The sequence below is a fragment of the Triturus cristatus genome, chromosome 12 (assembly GCF_964204655.1).
Source record: "Triturus cristatus chromosome 12, aTriCri1.1, whole genome shotgun sequence".
In the NCBI taxonomy this organism is placed as follows: domain Eukaryota; kingdom Metazoa; phylum Chordata; class Amphibia; order Caudata; family Salamandridae; genus Triturus; species Triturus cristatus.
In genome coordinates, this window is record NC_140595.1 from 693,720,179 (window position 1) to 693,737,040 (window position 16,862).

Genomic DNA, 16,862 nt, shown 5'->3' on the forward strand with positions numbered 1-16,862 from the left:
AGTTGGCCACATTATAATGGTTATTATTCGTTCTTGTTTTAGATATACTTCATCAACTTTACTCTCTTGAACTAATGCCACATGGCCACAGCATGAACAGCATGGCCACAGACTCGTTACACAACTTACACTTCACCTCACCAGTCCTGACTCGAAATTGGGCCTGCCGTTCGAGTCAGTCAGGACGTGATCGCGAAGGGGGTGGGGCAGCACTGCAGGGTTTTTTGTTGATTGACACTGACAGACTGTGTAGCGCAGCAGCAATAGTGCGCATGTTCGCGTTTGGGCTGGTCATTTTTCCAACCAGCCCGAACATGCGAACTGTACTAGCCTGCAGTGCCCCCCTGCACATTAGGAGAGCAAGGGCGAGGGTTGCTACTGGCGAGTGGCCGCAGCCCCTGGTCTCCTATGGGCGGGGACAGTCCCTGCTCAAGCCAATCCTGGCGCTGCTGGAGTAGCGTCCGTATTGGCTGAGAGCTGGGTTGCCGCAGTGACGCGGCTGTTCCTGTTCGTTCAGTTGAAGAAGAGAGCCAACGCGGCGGGACTCGGCGGTCAGGTAGGTTTTCTTTTCATTTTAACCTCCCCTGGCCCCCACCCACTGCGCGAGTATTGAGACTCGAACTGCGACTGCGTCCTTTGAGGTCGAAATCAGTCTTCTGCATTGCGTAACTTAACCCACGCTAGAACACTCCTCCTGCCCCCAGAAACGAGAGAAAGAGCACAACCCCCTCTCTAGCTAAAAGCCGCAGTTCTGTCTTGGCATGGGTGGCACTGGGATAATAGGGTGTGTACCTTGAGCCTTCGGTATTACGGAGACCGGCAGTGCAGAGATATAAGTTGTATAGTGTGTGATGTCATTGGGTACTATAGACCTAACAGCACAGGGATGCATTGGTAAACTAACAAAGCTTCAAATGGCATAGCCTGACCATCATAGGCTTCTCACTGCTTGTGTGTGGCAAGTGGATGTGGCCACTGTTGAAGTCATTTTATGTGGCAGCTATTGTGACACTTGCTGTTGAGTGAAGGCTCTTTTCAAGCTCCACAGGACAAGGTACGCAGTGCCACATAATATACAGATGTCTGCCCAGAATTAGGAATGTGCGTACATGTAACGTGGGGCACACTCACAACGTCTGAGGCGTCATCATATCCGCAATGCCGGCTACTACAGACGACGCTCTTTATGTGGTCTATGCGACGTAACTTCTGTTGACTTCAGAACATTATTAAAATAGCATCATTTACTAGTAATGACGCAACCATGCTAGGATTGCACTACCCCAAAAATGCGTTTTTCTTTCACTGTATGTGCCTCGTCCCAATGCCAACACTGTTGCAATTGGACCGGATTTCATACCCTGCTAAAGTTTACATGGATGTAAGGATTCCATAAGTGGCATATTTCAGTGACACTAAACTGCTGTTCTCTGACCCTGGCCATATACTCAGAATGTGCAAGGCACAAGGAATCCTGCATGGCGTGCTAGCTATCCCATCACAATCAGAGTGCACTCTTTGGCCCTGTCCATCTTGAACGGAGCAGAAAGCGCCTTCTGTACTAGATCATAGCTCTAAAGGGCCATTCCAGAAAGATCAAGATGTCCATACCGGCCTTCTTGTGTATTTAGACTTGCATGTTGTTTATCACATTTAGAATAGTCACATACATTCCTTAGTGGCTTGTACAAAACATACACATGTGATATGCAAACGCATATCTGTCTGGTATTGTTCAATATTCCTAGCTTATTTTCATTACCTCACATTTGCAATGCGTACACCATGCAAGTCAAGGGTTAGTCAAATTGTGGTATCATTTCTTTACAGCATCTTCCCTGTACATAGGCTGTTTTTAGACACAGGAAACCTCCTCCTACAATCAGCCAGCATTAACTAGAGAGATTGGGCATGTTCCCACATTTTCGGCACCACTAATGACTGAACTATTCCGGTTTAAGTTAAGTCTACAAGTTTGAGAGTGCATTCCTCAGGCTTTGCGAATGCACAAAATGTACTAACTTTTGGTGTCTGTCTAATTTGCACTACACACCTCTTCAGTTCTGTGACAGTTTCCTTTGAACAGTTATTTTATTAATGACAGTCCAAAGGTTTCAGCGCATAATATTTTCATATGTAGTGTAACTGATCATCAGCCAGACACATGCCTTGAACAACGTTATGAATTGGGAAATTAAACCTACTAAGGGGGGCTTGTAATGCATATATAATTTGAACTCTATTAGCGACACTTATTATTATTAGCCATCTCCGGATCCAATAACTTTTAGGGTTCTGAGATTATTATTAGGATATGTACAAGGATTTGTGTATGAATAATAGCTTGACATCTAAGGTTTGATGCTCAATTTCTAATAATAAAACTCCTGCATTCCTCATGGGACATATGGCCTAAACTATGTCACTCACAGTACCGATTCTGAACATCTGATGATATTTCTTAGAGAGCAAAAGTAGTTAATCAATCGTTTTGCTCCATTGCGATTTTTTGAAATTGCTGTCTAAACTGGCCCCGAGAACTTAGGTCTTAATATAACGAGTAGTGGCCCTTATCGAAATTGTTCCCTTCATCTTTATGAAGCTTACTCCAAAGTCGATATATATTTCTCTTTCATACAGAGTAGGCTTTTTTGTCCACTCAAATATGGCGCCGGATGTCTCTCTATGATTCCCAAATCGCTATACAATTTTGACCTATTTGGTCACCTAGAGATCCTTACAAACTAGAGTCTGTGACCTTTTGTCCCGAGTAATTCGTTTTCAAAAATTAACACAAAATAAATATTACTTTATATGGGTGTTTAAAATCCTTGCGCAATTTGCGAAGCACACTGATATCATGAATATACTTCCGGTTCCTATCGATACGATGTATAATATTATATACGTGACACAATAGTAGATAAATCAAATGGTACGTCATCTAATATATGGCCATCTTGGGAATTACAATACAATCTTCATTTCTCCAACACGGAGTTTGGTACATTCTAAGATGGCGGCGAGCGGGTCTATACACTGCCAGTGGTTTTTTGCCTATCTCCCGACGTCATACGCAATTCGGCATGCTCCATCAAGATTTGTGCATAAGTACTGGGTTCCGAAATGATTTCGGTTGCTTCCTCTGTGAATCGTGGATGCGGAACCGTCTGTCGAGAGGCGTCAATTGTAACGCCGTTAATATGTAAGTGAATCTCCGTGCGGACCTTGCGTCACTTACGCGTTAACTTTGAATGCTGTGTTACTGTACTTTTAAATTTGTTTATTGTGGTTTATATCTGTGGACTTTCCACACTCTCGGTGCCCCCAGTAGGATTTGCCTTGTATTTCAAAGATTTATCAATGCACTAGTCAATTGCTCCAATAATGTGAAATGTAAACTTGCACGAAATAAATTGAGTGCGAAGTCACACACATGACGTTTTAGTTGGCTTTATACGGGAGGTTTGCTACTGTTTACATCTCCCTGTTTATCTATATATTGCATATTATACCTATGCCATGCTAAGAATCAGTAATCCCTCTGACTAGATGGGCACATATCATCCTAAATGATAGGAATTGTATTTATGACACTGGATATTGACTGGTTAAATCTCTTTGTTCATTTATATATGGTGTGTAACACCGATATAACGACATTAACTAGGAATTTTTTCTTGCCTTTTCGCTTGTTGGTTTTTGGGGTAACAGGCATTTTTCATCATAAGTGATGGGGATCGCTGTTATCATAATTACGATTGGTCATATTTTCGAACCCAACCATACACTGCATGTCATATTAGTACTACGATAATAATAAGTAGGATTATTTTGCGGGATCTTGTGATGACAGGGATCGCCGTTACTATAACGCCTAGGATACGTTCGTGAAACTTTGTTTGGAACGTTTTTTCTTAGATACAGGGTCTGGTTTGTGATGGATTCTTTTAAACATTAGCTGTTAACATCTTGCAGTCTAGTTGGCCACATTATAATGGTTATTATTCGTTCTTGTTTTAGATATACTTCATCAACCTTTGATGTTTACTCTCATGAACATTTACAGAGAAAGTCCACATAAAATGCTTTTTTCTGAATAAATTTCTGGTGAGATTTCACTCATTTATATGTTTTTCCTGATGTATTCAACCAATTTGGAAACTGTATATCAATCTATTTGCCTTTGTATTAATGTATGTGTCTTTTTCGGGGTATATATTTTTTACACTTATATTAGTATTATGTGATGTTGTGTTATGGTCAGATTCGTTTTTTCTCCTTTCATCTGTTTTCTTTCCTTTTTTATGTTGACTCTATTTCACTTTTCGCTTACAAGAAACGATGACTATATATGATCGTAAATAGTATTTATATTGTGATTTGTCGTTGTTTTTAACTTTGTATTGAGATGATTATTTATGGTGTGTTGTTTATGAGTCATGTCTACATGTGACATTATAATTGTCTTTCTTATATATTGTATGGTGTTTTAAGTGTTTAGTGCCACACATGTGATATGATTATAATTTTCTTTTGTCATCAAATGTATATGTCTATATTTATGTCGTCATTTATATGTTGTTTTGTATTGGTTACAGCCCTGATGAAGTTCCTTTAAAGGGAACGAAACGCGTTGGCTGTTGTTTTTACATGTTACATAAAGAAGAATAAAGCACTACAGTGAACTTAATCGCTTTCATGTGATCGTGACTTCATACCTGGTGCCACCTCCACTTCTTCTCATATTGTTCAATATTCCTAGCTTATTTTCATTACCTCACATTTGCAATGCGTACACCATGCAAGTCAAGGGTTAGTCAAATTGTGGTATCATTTCCTTACAGCACCTTCCCTGTACATAGGCTGTTTTTAGACACAGGAAACCTCCTCCTACAATCAGCCAGCATTAACTAGAGAGATTGGGCATGTTCCCACATTTTCGGCACCACTAATGACTGAACTATTCAGGTTTAAGTTAAGTCTACAAGTTTGAGAGTGCATTCCTCAGGCTTTGCGAATGCACAAAATGTACTAACTTTTGGTGTCTGTCTAAATTGCACTACACACCTCTTCAGTTCTGTGACACTTTCCTTTGAACAGTTATTTTATTAATGACAGTCCAAAGGTTTCAGCGCATAATATTTTCATATTACGTGTAACTGATCATCAGCCAGACACATGCCTTGAACAACTTTATGAATTGGGAAATTAAACCTACTAAGGGGGGCTTGTAATGCATCTGTTGCACATTCCTGCACTCTGCCGCCCACACAGGCAATCCCTGCACAAGGCACACGCACATGTGTGTGTCCGTCCTGGTGTCCACACACACCGTCATGGTTCACTTTCTGAACCCTGTGAGCGTACTGTGGCGACAGGCGCCTGGCCCGTCATTGCTCCAAAGTATTTGTACAAACATGTGTTTCTGTGGTCGAGCCTGCTACTCTCGGAGGTATATGGGTGGGCCACAAAGTGTACAGTAGGAGCCAGGCAGGCGGCAGCTGTCTCTTCCTGCTTTCTCAAATTTGCTTGAAAATGTACCATTTGCCCACTCTTTTTCAAAATTTTCTCGGGGGTAGCATCACCCCCAAGTCCCCCTTAGGTGGTTCGGGCTCGCTCGCTCGCCACAGTGCGGTACAACAATTGTTTTACGGCACACCACTTTCAAATGTCATCATCCACCACTGCCAGGGCTGACACTCCAGTCATCCAATAATCCCATTTTTTACAGGCTCCTCTGCTACACTGGCTGCTAAGCGGCACATCCACGAGATTCCAAACCAGGTAATTTGCATGATTCATTAGGAAGTTCTTTTATGTACCTTGTAGTTTCAAATAGTTGGCCCTGTGCAAAGTTTACAACTTTTACAGTGAGAAATTGTGGTGTTAGTGAACTTAATTAAACTCTATCTGTGGGGTGAAGTTTCTAACAAAAAACGCTTTCAAGAAAATCCTTTTGCCAAAAAGTAGAAATTGCAAGATTTACCTCCTACAAAGCTTGCTTTGACATGCTTTTCATCAGTTGTTTTTTGACTTTCACAAATTTTGCTGTTATAGTTTTAAAAAATGTTCACATCAATCCAAAAGCGAATTCCATATTCCCCTACAGAGTAGGAAAGCCTTTTCAATATGGGTCTTAAAAAACAAATTGGGCAGGCTGCAGAAAGCATTGCACAACTGAGACCAGGCTGTACTAAAGCGTCCAAGGAATTCACAATAATCCATATGCTACATGGCCAGTGTCATGCTTTACACCTTTCTAATGGCTAATGCTAAAACTCAAGTATATAGAAGGCTTTAACTTCCCAATAATTTTACCAGTCTCAAGGGTGACAGTGAAGGTAGTGCAGTAGGGTGTATTCTTACCTTATTGAGAGGATTTCCACGTCTTTAAAACCTGGGACATTTTTATAGGCCTTCACCATCTAGGAGAGACATTGACAAAGTTATAAATCCATTCAGTAACTTTTTTAGCAGCGTTCTGAATTCCTGAAAGAATATTTCCAATACATTACACCTGAATTTACCTCTGAGTCTGAAGCATATAGAGACTAGCACATGATTATTTCTTAAAGACTCTAGTAATGAGTAATGTGTGCAACTAATGGAGCAGGGCTAAAAAACATGGCAGTCCCGGCAATGTAAAAAAAATTTACTTGGTCCTAATGCAGTTCCAACTTTCTTTGTTTATTCTACTTGCAGTGCTAGTACACTGGGGGGCAGATTTACAAGAAACTGACGCATCTGTATAGATGCACCAGTTTCCCTGCGCCTGCGTGAAAAACCCTTGCACCACCATAGATGCGCCGTATTTACAATAAGGTGCACTATGGTGCAAGGATTGACAGATGCCTAGAAATTCTGACGCATCTGTTGGCGGAAAAGTCACGCATTGCTGGAATCGCAATTCCAGCAATGCGTGTTGCGGCCTATTCCCAATACACTGCGTCACTCCTTATGCCTGCTTCAAGCAGGCGTAAGGTTTTTAAGCAGTGGCATCCTAAAAGTCACGCAGTGAATTCTTGTAGATTTCACTGCGTCTCTTTTACGAGGCTCTCCTGCGTGGTAACGCCTACCCTGCATACATTATACCTGACGCAGGTATAATGTCACGCAGGGCTTTACAACATGACGCATCTCTCTAGATGCGTTAAGTTGTACACTTGCCGCATCTTTACGCCACCGTTGCATCCGAAAAGTGAAGCAAGGGGCTTCTAAATCTGCCCCTGGGTCTTCATTCCTAGTCACTGATTACAAGAAAGGGGCTAATTCCATTTTGAGTGCAAATTCCCATTTGCACCTGAAACTGGATTCCAATTTGGTGGTATCGACGCAAGTGCTAATTGTGCGTGTACTATATGTGAATGTGCACATTATGTACCCCTAGGTATTTTCTACATGTTTTCGGCAGGTAATACTTGGCAAGAATCCTATCTATAAATAGTGTGACATGACATTTCAACGTTGTTCTCAAACTCACCCAATATGTTTTATTTTAGAGATAAGTTCTTATTTATTGCTAAACTCTTCTGCCAGATGTGACATACTTTAAAATGACGATGAGTTCTAGTTATTTTAGGTTTGTCTTTATTAACCTCACAAATTGTAATGCAAGGGTTGCAGTCTGGAAAATCAAGTAGGGAATATCGAGTTGTCAGAATATCATAGTCAAAATACAGAGGGCGAAAATGGTAAGGTGGGAAGTGCATATGTGAGAGTTATAATTAATGATTGTAATGATCTATGGAGTCAAAACGGATAAATGAATAATGTTACACTTATAAATATTTGACTACCTTGTCTAGAAGTGTTATCAATTATGTGAAGTAGGTGTGCTACATCATTGTGTGAGACGCCGTTTATTTAACAATTGATGTTTTTTCAGATGTTTCTCCTGCTCCTGCTCATCCCCCTCTCCAAATCAGTGACCTCTGAGTATGAGTGTCTGAAGACTGATCTTTGTTGTGTTCCAAGCTGTTCGGAGATGCGATTATGATCCTGGGTTCCATTGCTGGGCTAGTTTCTCTTGTATTGATGTATTGTTCATATTTGAAAACCCATTTGAAGTTGTTCTGTATTGAAACAGGATTTGTTCTGTATTGAAACTGGATTTGTAAAAAATCTGAGATGTTGAGATATTAATTACTTTGTCTGCATTGTGGTGTGTAGAGTGACGAACCACTTACACTTTTATGAGGACTTTGTTTTTCTTAACAGGTTTGAGAGTTTAAATTGAATTATTGTGCTTGCCCTGAGTGCACGGGGTGCTATACGTTGAATCGGAGGTAGAATTCTTCTAGTCAAAGTTTGCCAAGCGAGAACTTTGTAGCCCGTCTGTTATCCAATCTTATTTACTGATACTGTTTTTCTCGTCTTTGCTGAAATCGAGTTGCTAACTTAACTATTGAGTTTTCAAAATTGTGAGTGATTTGTCTTAAATGCTAATTTTATTTCCTTTCTAGGGTATACAAAGAGGTTTTTTTTTAATTTAAAGGGGTAATGTAGTTCTGTGGTTGCTTTCCTGTTCACGGAGAAATCATACTGTGATTGGCTCCTCAGCTAGGGAGCTGTACTGGGATTGATGTGACATCGTCACTAGGCTGCGCTCTGATTGGTTCTTTGCCAGTATAGTTGCGCTGTGATAGGTTGACCTTTGAACAGGGTCTGTAAATTAAATGCTACCAGTGGGTCTGCATCACCGATTGTGCCAGCCACTTTAGTAGCCCTTTTTTTAATTATTTGCAGCCTTTATTTATATTTTATCACGCAAAATACAATAAGAGATAGTAGAACCAGGTAGGTGAGTAAGAGAATAAAGGGAACCCTCAGCCAGATATATCATGCCATGTACAGATAAGCTTCCATGGGAGGTGGCACAGGGAGGAGGAGTAGGGCAATCCAGCACATGTGGCTGCCCACAGACAATATCCTTATCGGTGTGCATGATCACAAAACAAATTGCCATCACCTGACTTTAGCCAGATTATGAGGGTCAGATCCCTATAGGAGTATGATAATCACCTAGTCAAACCAAGTAACAGTTTCTAACTTGTGGAGGGAATGTAAAAAGGACAGGGTTACGGGAGGGGGAGAAAAGTGGGGGGAGCTGGTTGAGAGAGGGCTAAGGTGAAAGGGGTGGATGGCCTGTTGCTCAGCCCCTGGTTCAATTTAATAATTTGTAATTCTCCTGCTCCCTGCTGGTTCCCGCCACTGCTGCCCCTGCGGCCCCTCCCACTGACACAGCCCCCGCTACCGCCTCCCTACCACGAGTCCCACCCCCCTCCCCTACTTAATGGTGGCCGCTGCGTGGACGTGCAGCGGGCGCGCAGCTGGCGCGCCAAAGGCACGCCTAAGGCAAGCCCGTCTGCACCCGTCCGCGACCCAACCGCGGCCAGTGCCAAGAACCCTGGATCTCCAGAACCCTGCCGATACAACTCTGCCGCCCTCCACACACTCAACCCCGTAAGACAAAAATACTGCCAAATAGCAACACCGAACACCACCCAAGGACAGTTCTCCTGCAGACACTGCCGACGATCCTTCACCATCAACAGCACCCCCATGGCCGCTGAAGACTTGCTGAACCCCCGCACCACCGAAACCCTGACTTGAATACTCCTCAACGTAAGCTCCATGCATAGACAAGCCGGCAATATCTGGGACCTGCTCGACACCCTCTCGCCTGACGTAACCTTCCTCATGGAAACCTGGACTAACGTCTCCTCCGGCCCTGACATCGTCAACGCCATTCCGACGGATACAAGATCCAGAGAAGGTACCGCTCCCACTGCCCAGGAGGAGGAATCGCCATCACACACAAGACCTCCCTCTGACTCTCCACCTCCAACACGAGCGACCCCCACCACAACACAGAACACCTCCACTTCCACTTTCAGATCCCGACCAACCCCAGAACTATGCTACGCGGCACCCTCACCTACAGACCCCCCGGCCCGCACACCCAATCCGCCTCAACCAGTGGCGACCTCGTCGCTCCCCACGCCATCACCTCTACGGACCACATCCTATTCAGAGACCTTAACTTCCACCTTGACAACCGCAGCGACCCCGACTCCATCACCCTCCTTGATAACCTCTCCAACCTCAGACTGAAGCAGCTCGTCACCACCTCCACACACATAGCAGGACACACCCTCAACACCATTTTTGCAGGAGGAACGAACCTCCACTTCAGCCACACCTCGCAGCCCCTCTGGCCGGACCACCACTGCGTACACTTCAACCTTCAACACCCCCACCGGACCCAGACCCCCCCGGGCCCACCTCGAAGGAACAGGAGCAAGATCACAGAGGAGCACCTCAACACTAATCTCATCCTAGGCCCACCCTGCACCACAACCAACGCCAACTCCGCAGCCAAGGAATTTCACCGCTGGATTAACAGCTGCACCGACAAACTCGCACCCCTATGCCACCTTGGCAAACAACGCCCCCCAAAAGCTGCCTGGTTCACGACTAAACCACAAGAAGCCAGACGCTCCTGCAGACACCTCAAGAAAACCTGGTGAAACCTGAAAACCATGGAAGACCTAAACAGCTACAGGAGTGCCCTGAAGAAATACCACCAGTACATAAGAGACAACAAGCGGACTTTCATCAAGAACAAAATCCACACCAACGCTACCAACACTAAAGAACTCTTCAACACCATGACCATACAGCAATTCACCAAACCCCCCAGCGAAGCCTCGGACATCACATCTTCCCAGAAACTCTGCTCCTATTTCCATCTGAAAATCAATGTCCACTACGACAACTCCAGCAGACAGAATCCGGACGCCACCCCCTGCCACCACCACCGACAAGGAGCCGACCATCACAACCTGGAATCCTACCACCGTCAAACACACCACAGTGACCATGAAGAACACCCCCTCAGGAGCTCCCACAGACCCCTGCTCACCGCTCATCTACCACAGGGCCGCCGCCGCCATTGCACCTGAACTAGGATGTACCATCACGCCTCTTTTGCATCCGGCATCTTCCCAGATGACTGGAATTGTGCGGAGGTTAAACCCCTCCTCAAGAAGCCCATGGCTGACCCGACAGACCTGAAAAACTACAGTCCCATCTCTCTTCTCCCCTTCGCTACCAAAGTCACAGAGAGACTCGTAAACACCCAGCTGACCGCCTTCATCGAAGATAACTTTATCCTCGATGCCTCCCAGTCCGGATTCCGCAGAAACCACAGCACCGAGACCGCCCTCCTCGCTGCCACCGCCGACATCCGCATGCTACTCGACCAGGAACACACCACGGCCCTCACCCTACTAGACCACTCCACAGCCTTCGACACCGTCTCACATCACACTCTCACAGCCTGACTACACGACAATGGGATACGAGGAACCGCCCTCTCCTGGGTCCGATCCTTTCTCTCCGGCAGAACACAGAGGATCAGACTCCCTCCTCTTCTTGCCGAACCCACAGAGATCAAGTGCGGAGTGCCCCCGGGATCACCGCTCAGCCCCACGCTCTTCAACATCTACATGCCCCCCTCACTGCCATCGTCAGACAGCATTGCCGACGACACCCAGCTCATCCTCTCCCTCATGAAGAATGCCGAAGACACCAGACTCCATTTCCAGGAAGGAATGAGGGATGTCACCGCCTCGATGAAAAGCAGCTGCCTGAAGCTAAACTCGGAGAAGACCAAGGTACTCATCCTCGGACCCTCCACCTCCGCCTGGGACAACACCTGGTGGCCCTCTGCCTTCGGGAGCCCGCCCACCCCAACAGAACACGCACGGAACCTCAGCATCATCCTCGACTCATCCATCACCATGACCGGCCAGATAAACTCCATTGCCTCCACCTGCTTTAACTGCCTCAGGATCCTTCGCAAGACCTTCAAATGGATACCCCCCGAATGCACAAAAACCATCACCCACGCTCTCAGAACCAACAGGCTCGACTACTGCAATGCCCTCTAAGCCGAAATCAACAGAACTCTCCTTCACAAGCTCCAAACTATCCAGAACTCCACAGCCAGACTCGTCATTGGAACCCCACGGCACAAACACATGACCCAACACCTACGAGACCTCCACTGGCTCCCCGTCCAGAAGAGAGAAACCATCAAACTGCTCACTCACGCCTACAAATCCCTCCACAACCTCAGACCCAAATACCTCAATGAGAGAGTCTCATTCCACATACCCAAGAGGAACCTCCGCTCCGCCGATCTCGCCCTCGCAGAGACCCACCGCATCCACAAAACCAGAGCAGGTGGAAGAGCTTTCTCCTATGTCGCAGTTAAAGCCTGGAACAAGCTCCTAGTCAGCATCAGATGCTTCCCCTACCTCTACACCATCAGGAGGGATTTCAAGACCTGGCTTTTCGACTGATCCTGAGCTGCACCCCCCCCCCCCCCAAGTCCCTTGAGACCCTTGCGGGTGAGTAGTGCGCTTTATAAACCAATGATTGATTGATTGATTGATTGATTAATTGATTGATTGAGTGGGAATTGGAAGGGTACCGGAGTGCCTGAATGACCTTGCAGAGTGCAGCGAGAAGGAAACTTGGGAACCATTGGCACCACAGATGGGGGTAACTCTAAAAGGGTGGTATGGGCCGGGCAGTCATCAGTGAGCATCAGGCTGTTTCCACGGTCCAAGTGGAGCAGTGCGAGGGAATGGGCCCCAGATGGGGATGTCCAATTTTGGGTTCTAGTGATTCTAGAAAGTCAACCAGACTCTGTCAAACACTTCTAGTTTATCATTGAGCTTATAGGTAAACCGTTTGTGCAAGGCCACTCTGTGGAGTTCATGCAGCCATTCGGAGTATGTGGGACACGTGAGTTGGTTGCAATGCCGTAGGATACAAATCTTTGCGACTGCTAATACCATGGGCAGTCCCCTGCAGGAATGGATATCCATGTCAGGCACATCATCGATGTCAAGTAGAAAGGCAAGAAGTGCCAAGGGGGGACAGCTGAGGATGAAGGCATTGCAATTATATCCATAGCATGTCCCAACAGGGACGTATTAAGAGGCAGCTTCACAGTACATGGATGAGATCACAGGCATCATCCAAGCAAATCCAGTATTCACTGTCAGGCAGGAGACCCGCTCAAGTCGCCCTTTAAACATGTCGCATGCCTGTCAGTGCAGCCTGTCTGGGCAATTTTAAACTGAAGAGAGAAGGGTACGCTGTTCCTGAGTGGAATGAAGGGAAACTGAAGGGAGGGCAGGATCTATTGGATGAAGCCAGGTGTTCAAAGGCGGAAGATGTAGTAAAGAAGGAATAGCTTCAATTAGGAGCAAGGGCCCTCACACACTCCAAAGGGTATCATGCTTCATCATAGTAAAAACAACAGTTGATGGACAGAATGCAGAACAATGTCATACATTCACCCCAGTACTGAGATCTTGGCCTAAATCTCTAGTTTTTTTGCTCCCCATGCCGTTCCAGTTTGAACCCAGCCATTTGCAAATAAGTCTTGACCCTGTGCCTCATGGGTACAGTCCAGCCCGAACTACCAAGCCAGGTCCTCCCTGGACTGGAAACAAGCATCCTAGGACCGGTTTCAGGGTTTCACCCCTCTTCAGCCAGGATAGCTTGATTCCAGTGGCATGGAGAGCATGGGACCCACGTCTGGGCATATCCTTCATACTTGGGGTGACAAATGCAAGAACAACAGTTGATCAACAGAATGCAGAACAATGTCATACATTCACCCCAGTACAGAGATCTGGGCCTAAATCCATAGTTATTTTGCTCACGATGCTGTTCCAGTTTGAACCCAGCCATACGCAAATCAGCCTTGACCCTGTGCCTCATGGGTACAGTCCAGCCCGAACTGCCAAGCCAGGTCCTTCCTGGACTCGAAACAAGCATCCTAGGACCGGTTTCGGGGTTTCACCCCTCTTCAGCCAGTATAGCTTGATTCCAGTGGCATGGAGAGCAAGGGACCCACGTCTGGGCATACACTTCCCACTCGGGGTGACAAATGTAAAAACAACAGTCCATCATCACCTTTGGTTTTGCTTTGTTCGCCGTAAGTTGGCAGAGTATGTCCAGACGTGGGTCCCTTGCTCACTTTGCCACTGGATTCAAGATAGCCTTGCTGATGAGGGTTATGAACCCGAAACCGGTCCCAGGATGCTTGTTTCCGGTCCAGGGAAGACATGGCTTGGCAGTTCGGGCTGGACTGTTCCCATGAGCCACAGAGACAGACTGATTTGCATATGGCCATGTCTGAACTGGGGTGGCGGAGTGAGCTAAAGAATGATGATGGATTAAACCCAGATCAGTTGACTGGGGGCGAGTGCTTGCAATGTTCAACACTCCGTCCATCATCCTCTTTGGTTTTCCTTTGTTTGCCCTAAGTTGGCAGGGTATGCCCAGACGTGGGTCCCCTGCTCACTTTGCCACTGGATTCAAGATACCCTTGCTGATGAGGGTTATGAACACGAAACCGGTCCCAGGATGCTTGTTTCCGGTCCAGGGAAGACATGGTTTGGCAGTTCGGGCTGGACTGTTCCCATGAGGCACAGGGTCAGACTGATTTGCATATGACCATGTCTGAACTGGGGTGGCGGAGTGAGCTAAAGAATGATGATGGATTAAACCAAGATCAGTTGACTGGGGGTGAGTGCTTGCAATGTTCAACACTCCATCCATTATCCCCTTTGGTTTTACTTTGTTCGCCCTAAGTTGGCAGGGTATGCTCAGACGTGGGTCCCTTGCTCACTTTGCCATTGGATTCAAGATAGCCTTGCTAATGAGGGTTACGAACCCGAAACCGGTCCCAGTATGCTTGTTTCCAGTCCAGGGAAGACATGGCTTGGCAGTTCTGGCTGGACTGTTCCCATGAGGCACAGGGTCAGACTGATTTGCATATGGCCATGTTTGAACTGGGATGGCGGAGTGAGCTAAAGAATGATGATGGATTAAACCCAGATCAGTTGACTGGGGGTGAGTGCTTGCAATGTTCAACACTCCGTCCATCATTCCCTTTGATTTTGCTATGCTTCATCATAGGGCAGCTCCTCGTTGGGCCAGCACTGCAATGCCCAACGGCCCCCACAGGGGGCCTCTGTGCCGTATATCTTCTCTGGCTGCCGATATGAAGCTAAAAGATAATAGTAGGGCGTATGTGTAGCGAGTAGAGGTGGGAGAACATGAGTGTGGTTTAAAAATAGCTACAGGATTCTCCCAAAAATATTTATTCGCTGGGTTTCCATGCTATGAGTAAAAATCGATTAGGAAGTTGTGGCTGAGGAGGGAGAATTGTACCTACTTCAGCTCAGGATGATGTGTAAAATGTGCAGGGGTTGACATGTTTCATGCCCTATGTTGTCCAGGCGGATCTAAGCATTTCATTAGGACCAGGGGAATCCTCATCTACTCTAAGGGGACGGAATTGGTGTATGTGAGAGGAGTTCACGTTCCCTATAGTCTGAACTCGTGCTGTAGTCCTGTTTCAAAGTGAAAAAATGATTAAACCGATGTAAAATGGTCTATACCTTCTGGAAAACATCTGGAGGAGAGAAAGCACAGGTACAAGATGGTTAAACAACCACAGTTATTAGTAGTTAGGAAACACAAGTGCCCGTGGTGGGTAGGGACAAGGGAAGGGCATCTGTGCAGGACATAGTAAAAAAACATTTGTTATTATTATTATTAATATTGGAGCTTGTAGAGCGCGCAGCTACCTCCAACTGAAGTGTCCCGCCACTAGCAGTGCATCCAACCTGTAAAGAATGAACCGGACTGGACAGTGAGCACTATGGCAACCCGAAGAGCCAAGTTTTCAAAGCTTTCCTAAATAAGGTTTCCATAATGTAGCGGTTTTCACTGTAAAAGCACGGCCGCCGATCCTATCCTTTGCAAAACGAGGAATCACCTGTAGATTCTGGTTGCTTGATCTGAGTACTCTGGCCTGGCTGTATTTCTGAAGTCTCCGCTTCAGGTATTGGGGACCGATACCTCTGACTGCTCTGTGTGCCAAGGTCAGTACCTTATACTCTAGTCTTCTTTTTACCAGAAGCCAGTGTAAACTGCGCAAATGGGGGGTAATGTGATGTTGCAGTGGCACATTCCTAATTAGCCTGGCTGCCGCTTTTTTAATAATCTATAGCCTCCTGAGTAAATACTCAGGAAGACCAAGGTAGAGGCTGTTAGCATAGTCAAGTTGGGAGGTGACTAATGCATGCACCACTGTCTTCCTACAGTCCATTGGCAGGAAGTGAAGGAATCTCCGCAGAGCATTCAACTTCCAGAAACACAGTGAGGAGACATAAGCAATTTGCGCCTTGCCCGTAAGTTGAGAATCAAACTTAAACCCCAGGTTCCTGGCAGAGGCAACTGGCAGAGGGGGTGGATTTAGCTCAGTCGGCCACCAGAGTCCCGACCGAGAGGGAGTAGGTTGAATAAAAAACAGGACCTCCATTTTGTCAGTGTTTAGTTTTAATCAACTATCCGTCATCCAAGACAAGATATTTAAAAGACACTGCTTAAAATTGGCCAAAGCTGTCTCATTGTGTTCCCTGAAAGAGAACACTAATTGTGTGTCGTCGGCATACTAGACAACTTTCACCCCACACTGCTTAACAACTGCCGTGAGAGGAGTAAGATAAACATTAGAAAGCGTTGGGCTTAGAGCTGGGCCCTGAGGGACACCACACATGAGGGGACTGGAACTGGAGACATGGGGGTGAAGAATCACTTGTTGAGAGCGACCCTCAAGAAATGAGCGGAACCATGCCAGGACAGTTCCTGTCACTCCTAGATGATTAAGCCTATGTAGGAGAATCCTGTGTGACACCATGTCAAAGTCTGCGGATAAGTCCAACAGCACCAGCATCGTGCAGCTTCCCTGATCTAAGGTTTCA

At 45.9% G+C, this 16,862-nt stretch overlaps 1 protein-coding gene and 1 long non-coding RNA gene across 2 annotated transcripts in view; one reads left to right on the top strand and one right to left on the bottom strand.

Moving 5' to 3' along the window:
* Window positions 1-16,862, bottom strand: part of LOC146780111 (uncharacterized) — a 597,326-nt gene that overhangs the window by 414,382 nt on the left and 166,082 nt on the right. The window contains exon 5 of the mRNA XM_085638049.1: window positions 6,370-6,428. Within this exon, the coding sequence (XP_085494175.1) occupies window positions 6,370-6,428 (59 nt within the window). The remainder of the gene's footprint in view (window positions 1-6,369; window positions 6,429-16,862) is intronic.
* The window catches only part of LOC146780113 (uncharacterized), a 153,327-nt gene continuing 139,547 nt past the window's right edge, over window positions 3,083-16,862 (top strand). The window contains exons 1-2 of the long non-coding RNA XR_014972096.1: window positions 3,083-3,205; window positions 4,024-4,110. This is a non-coding gene — a long non-coding RNA (uncharacterized LOC146780113). The remainder of the gene's footprint in view (window positions 3,206-4,023; window positions 4,111-16,862) is intronic.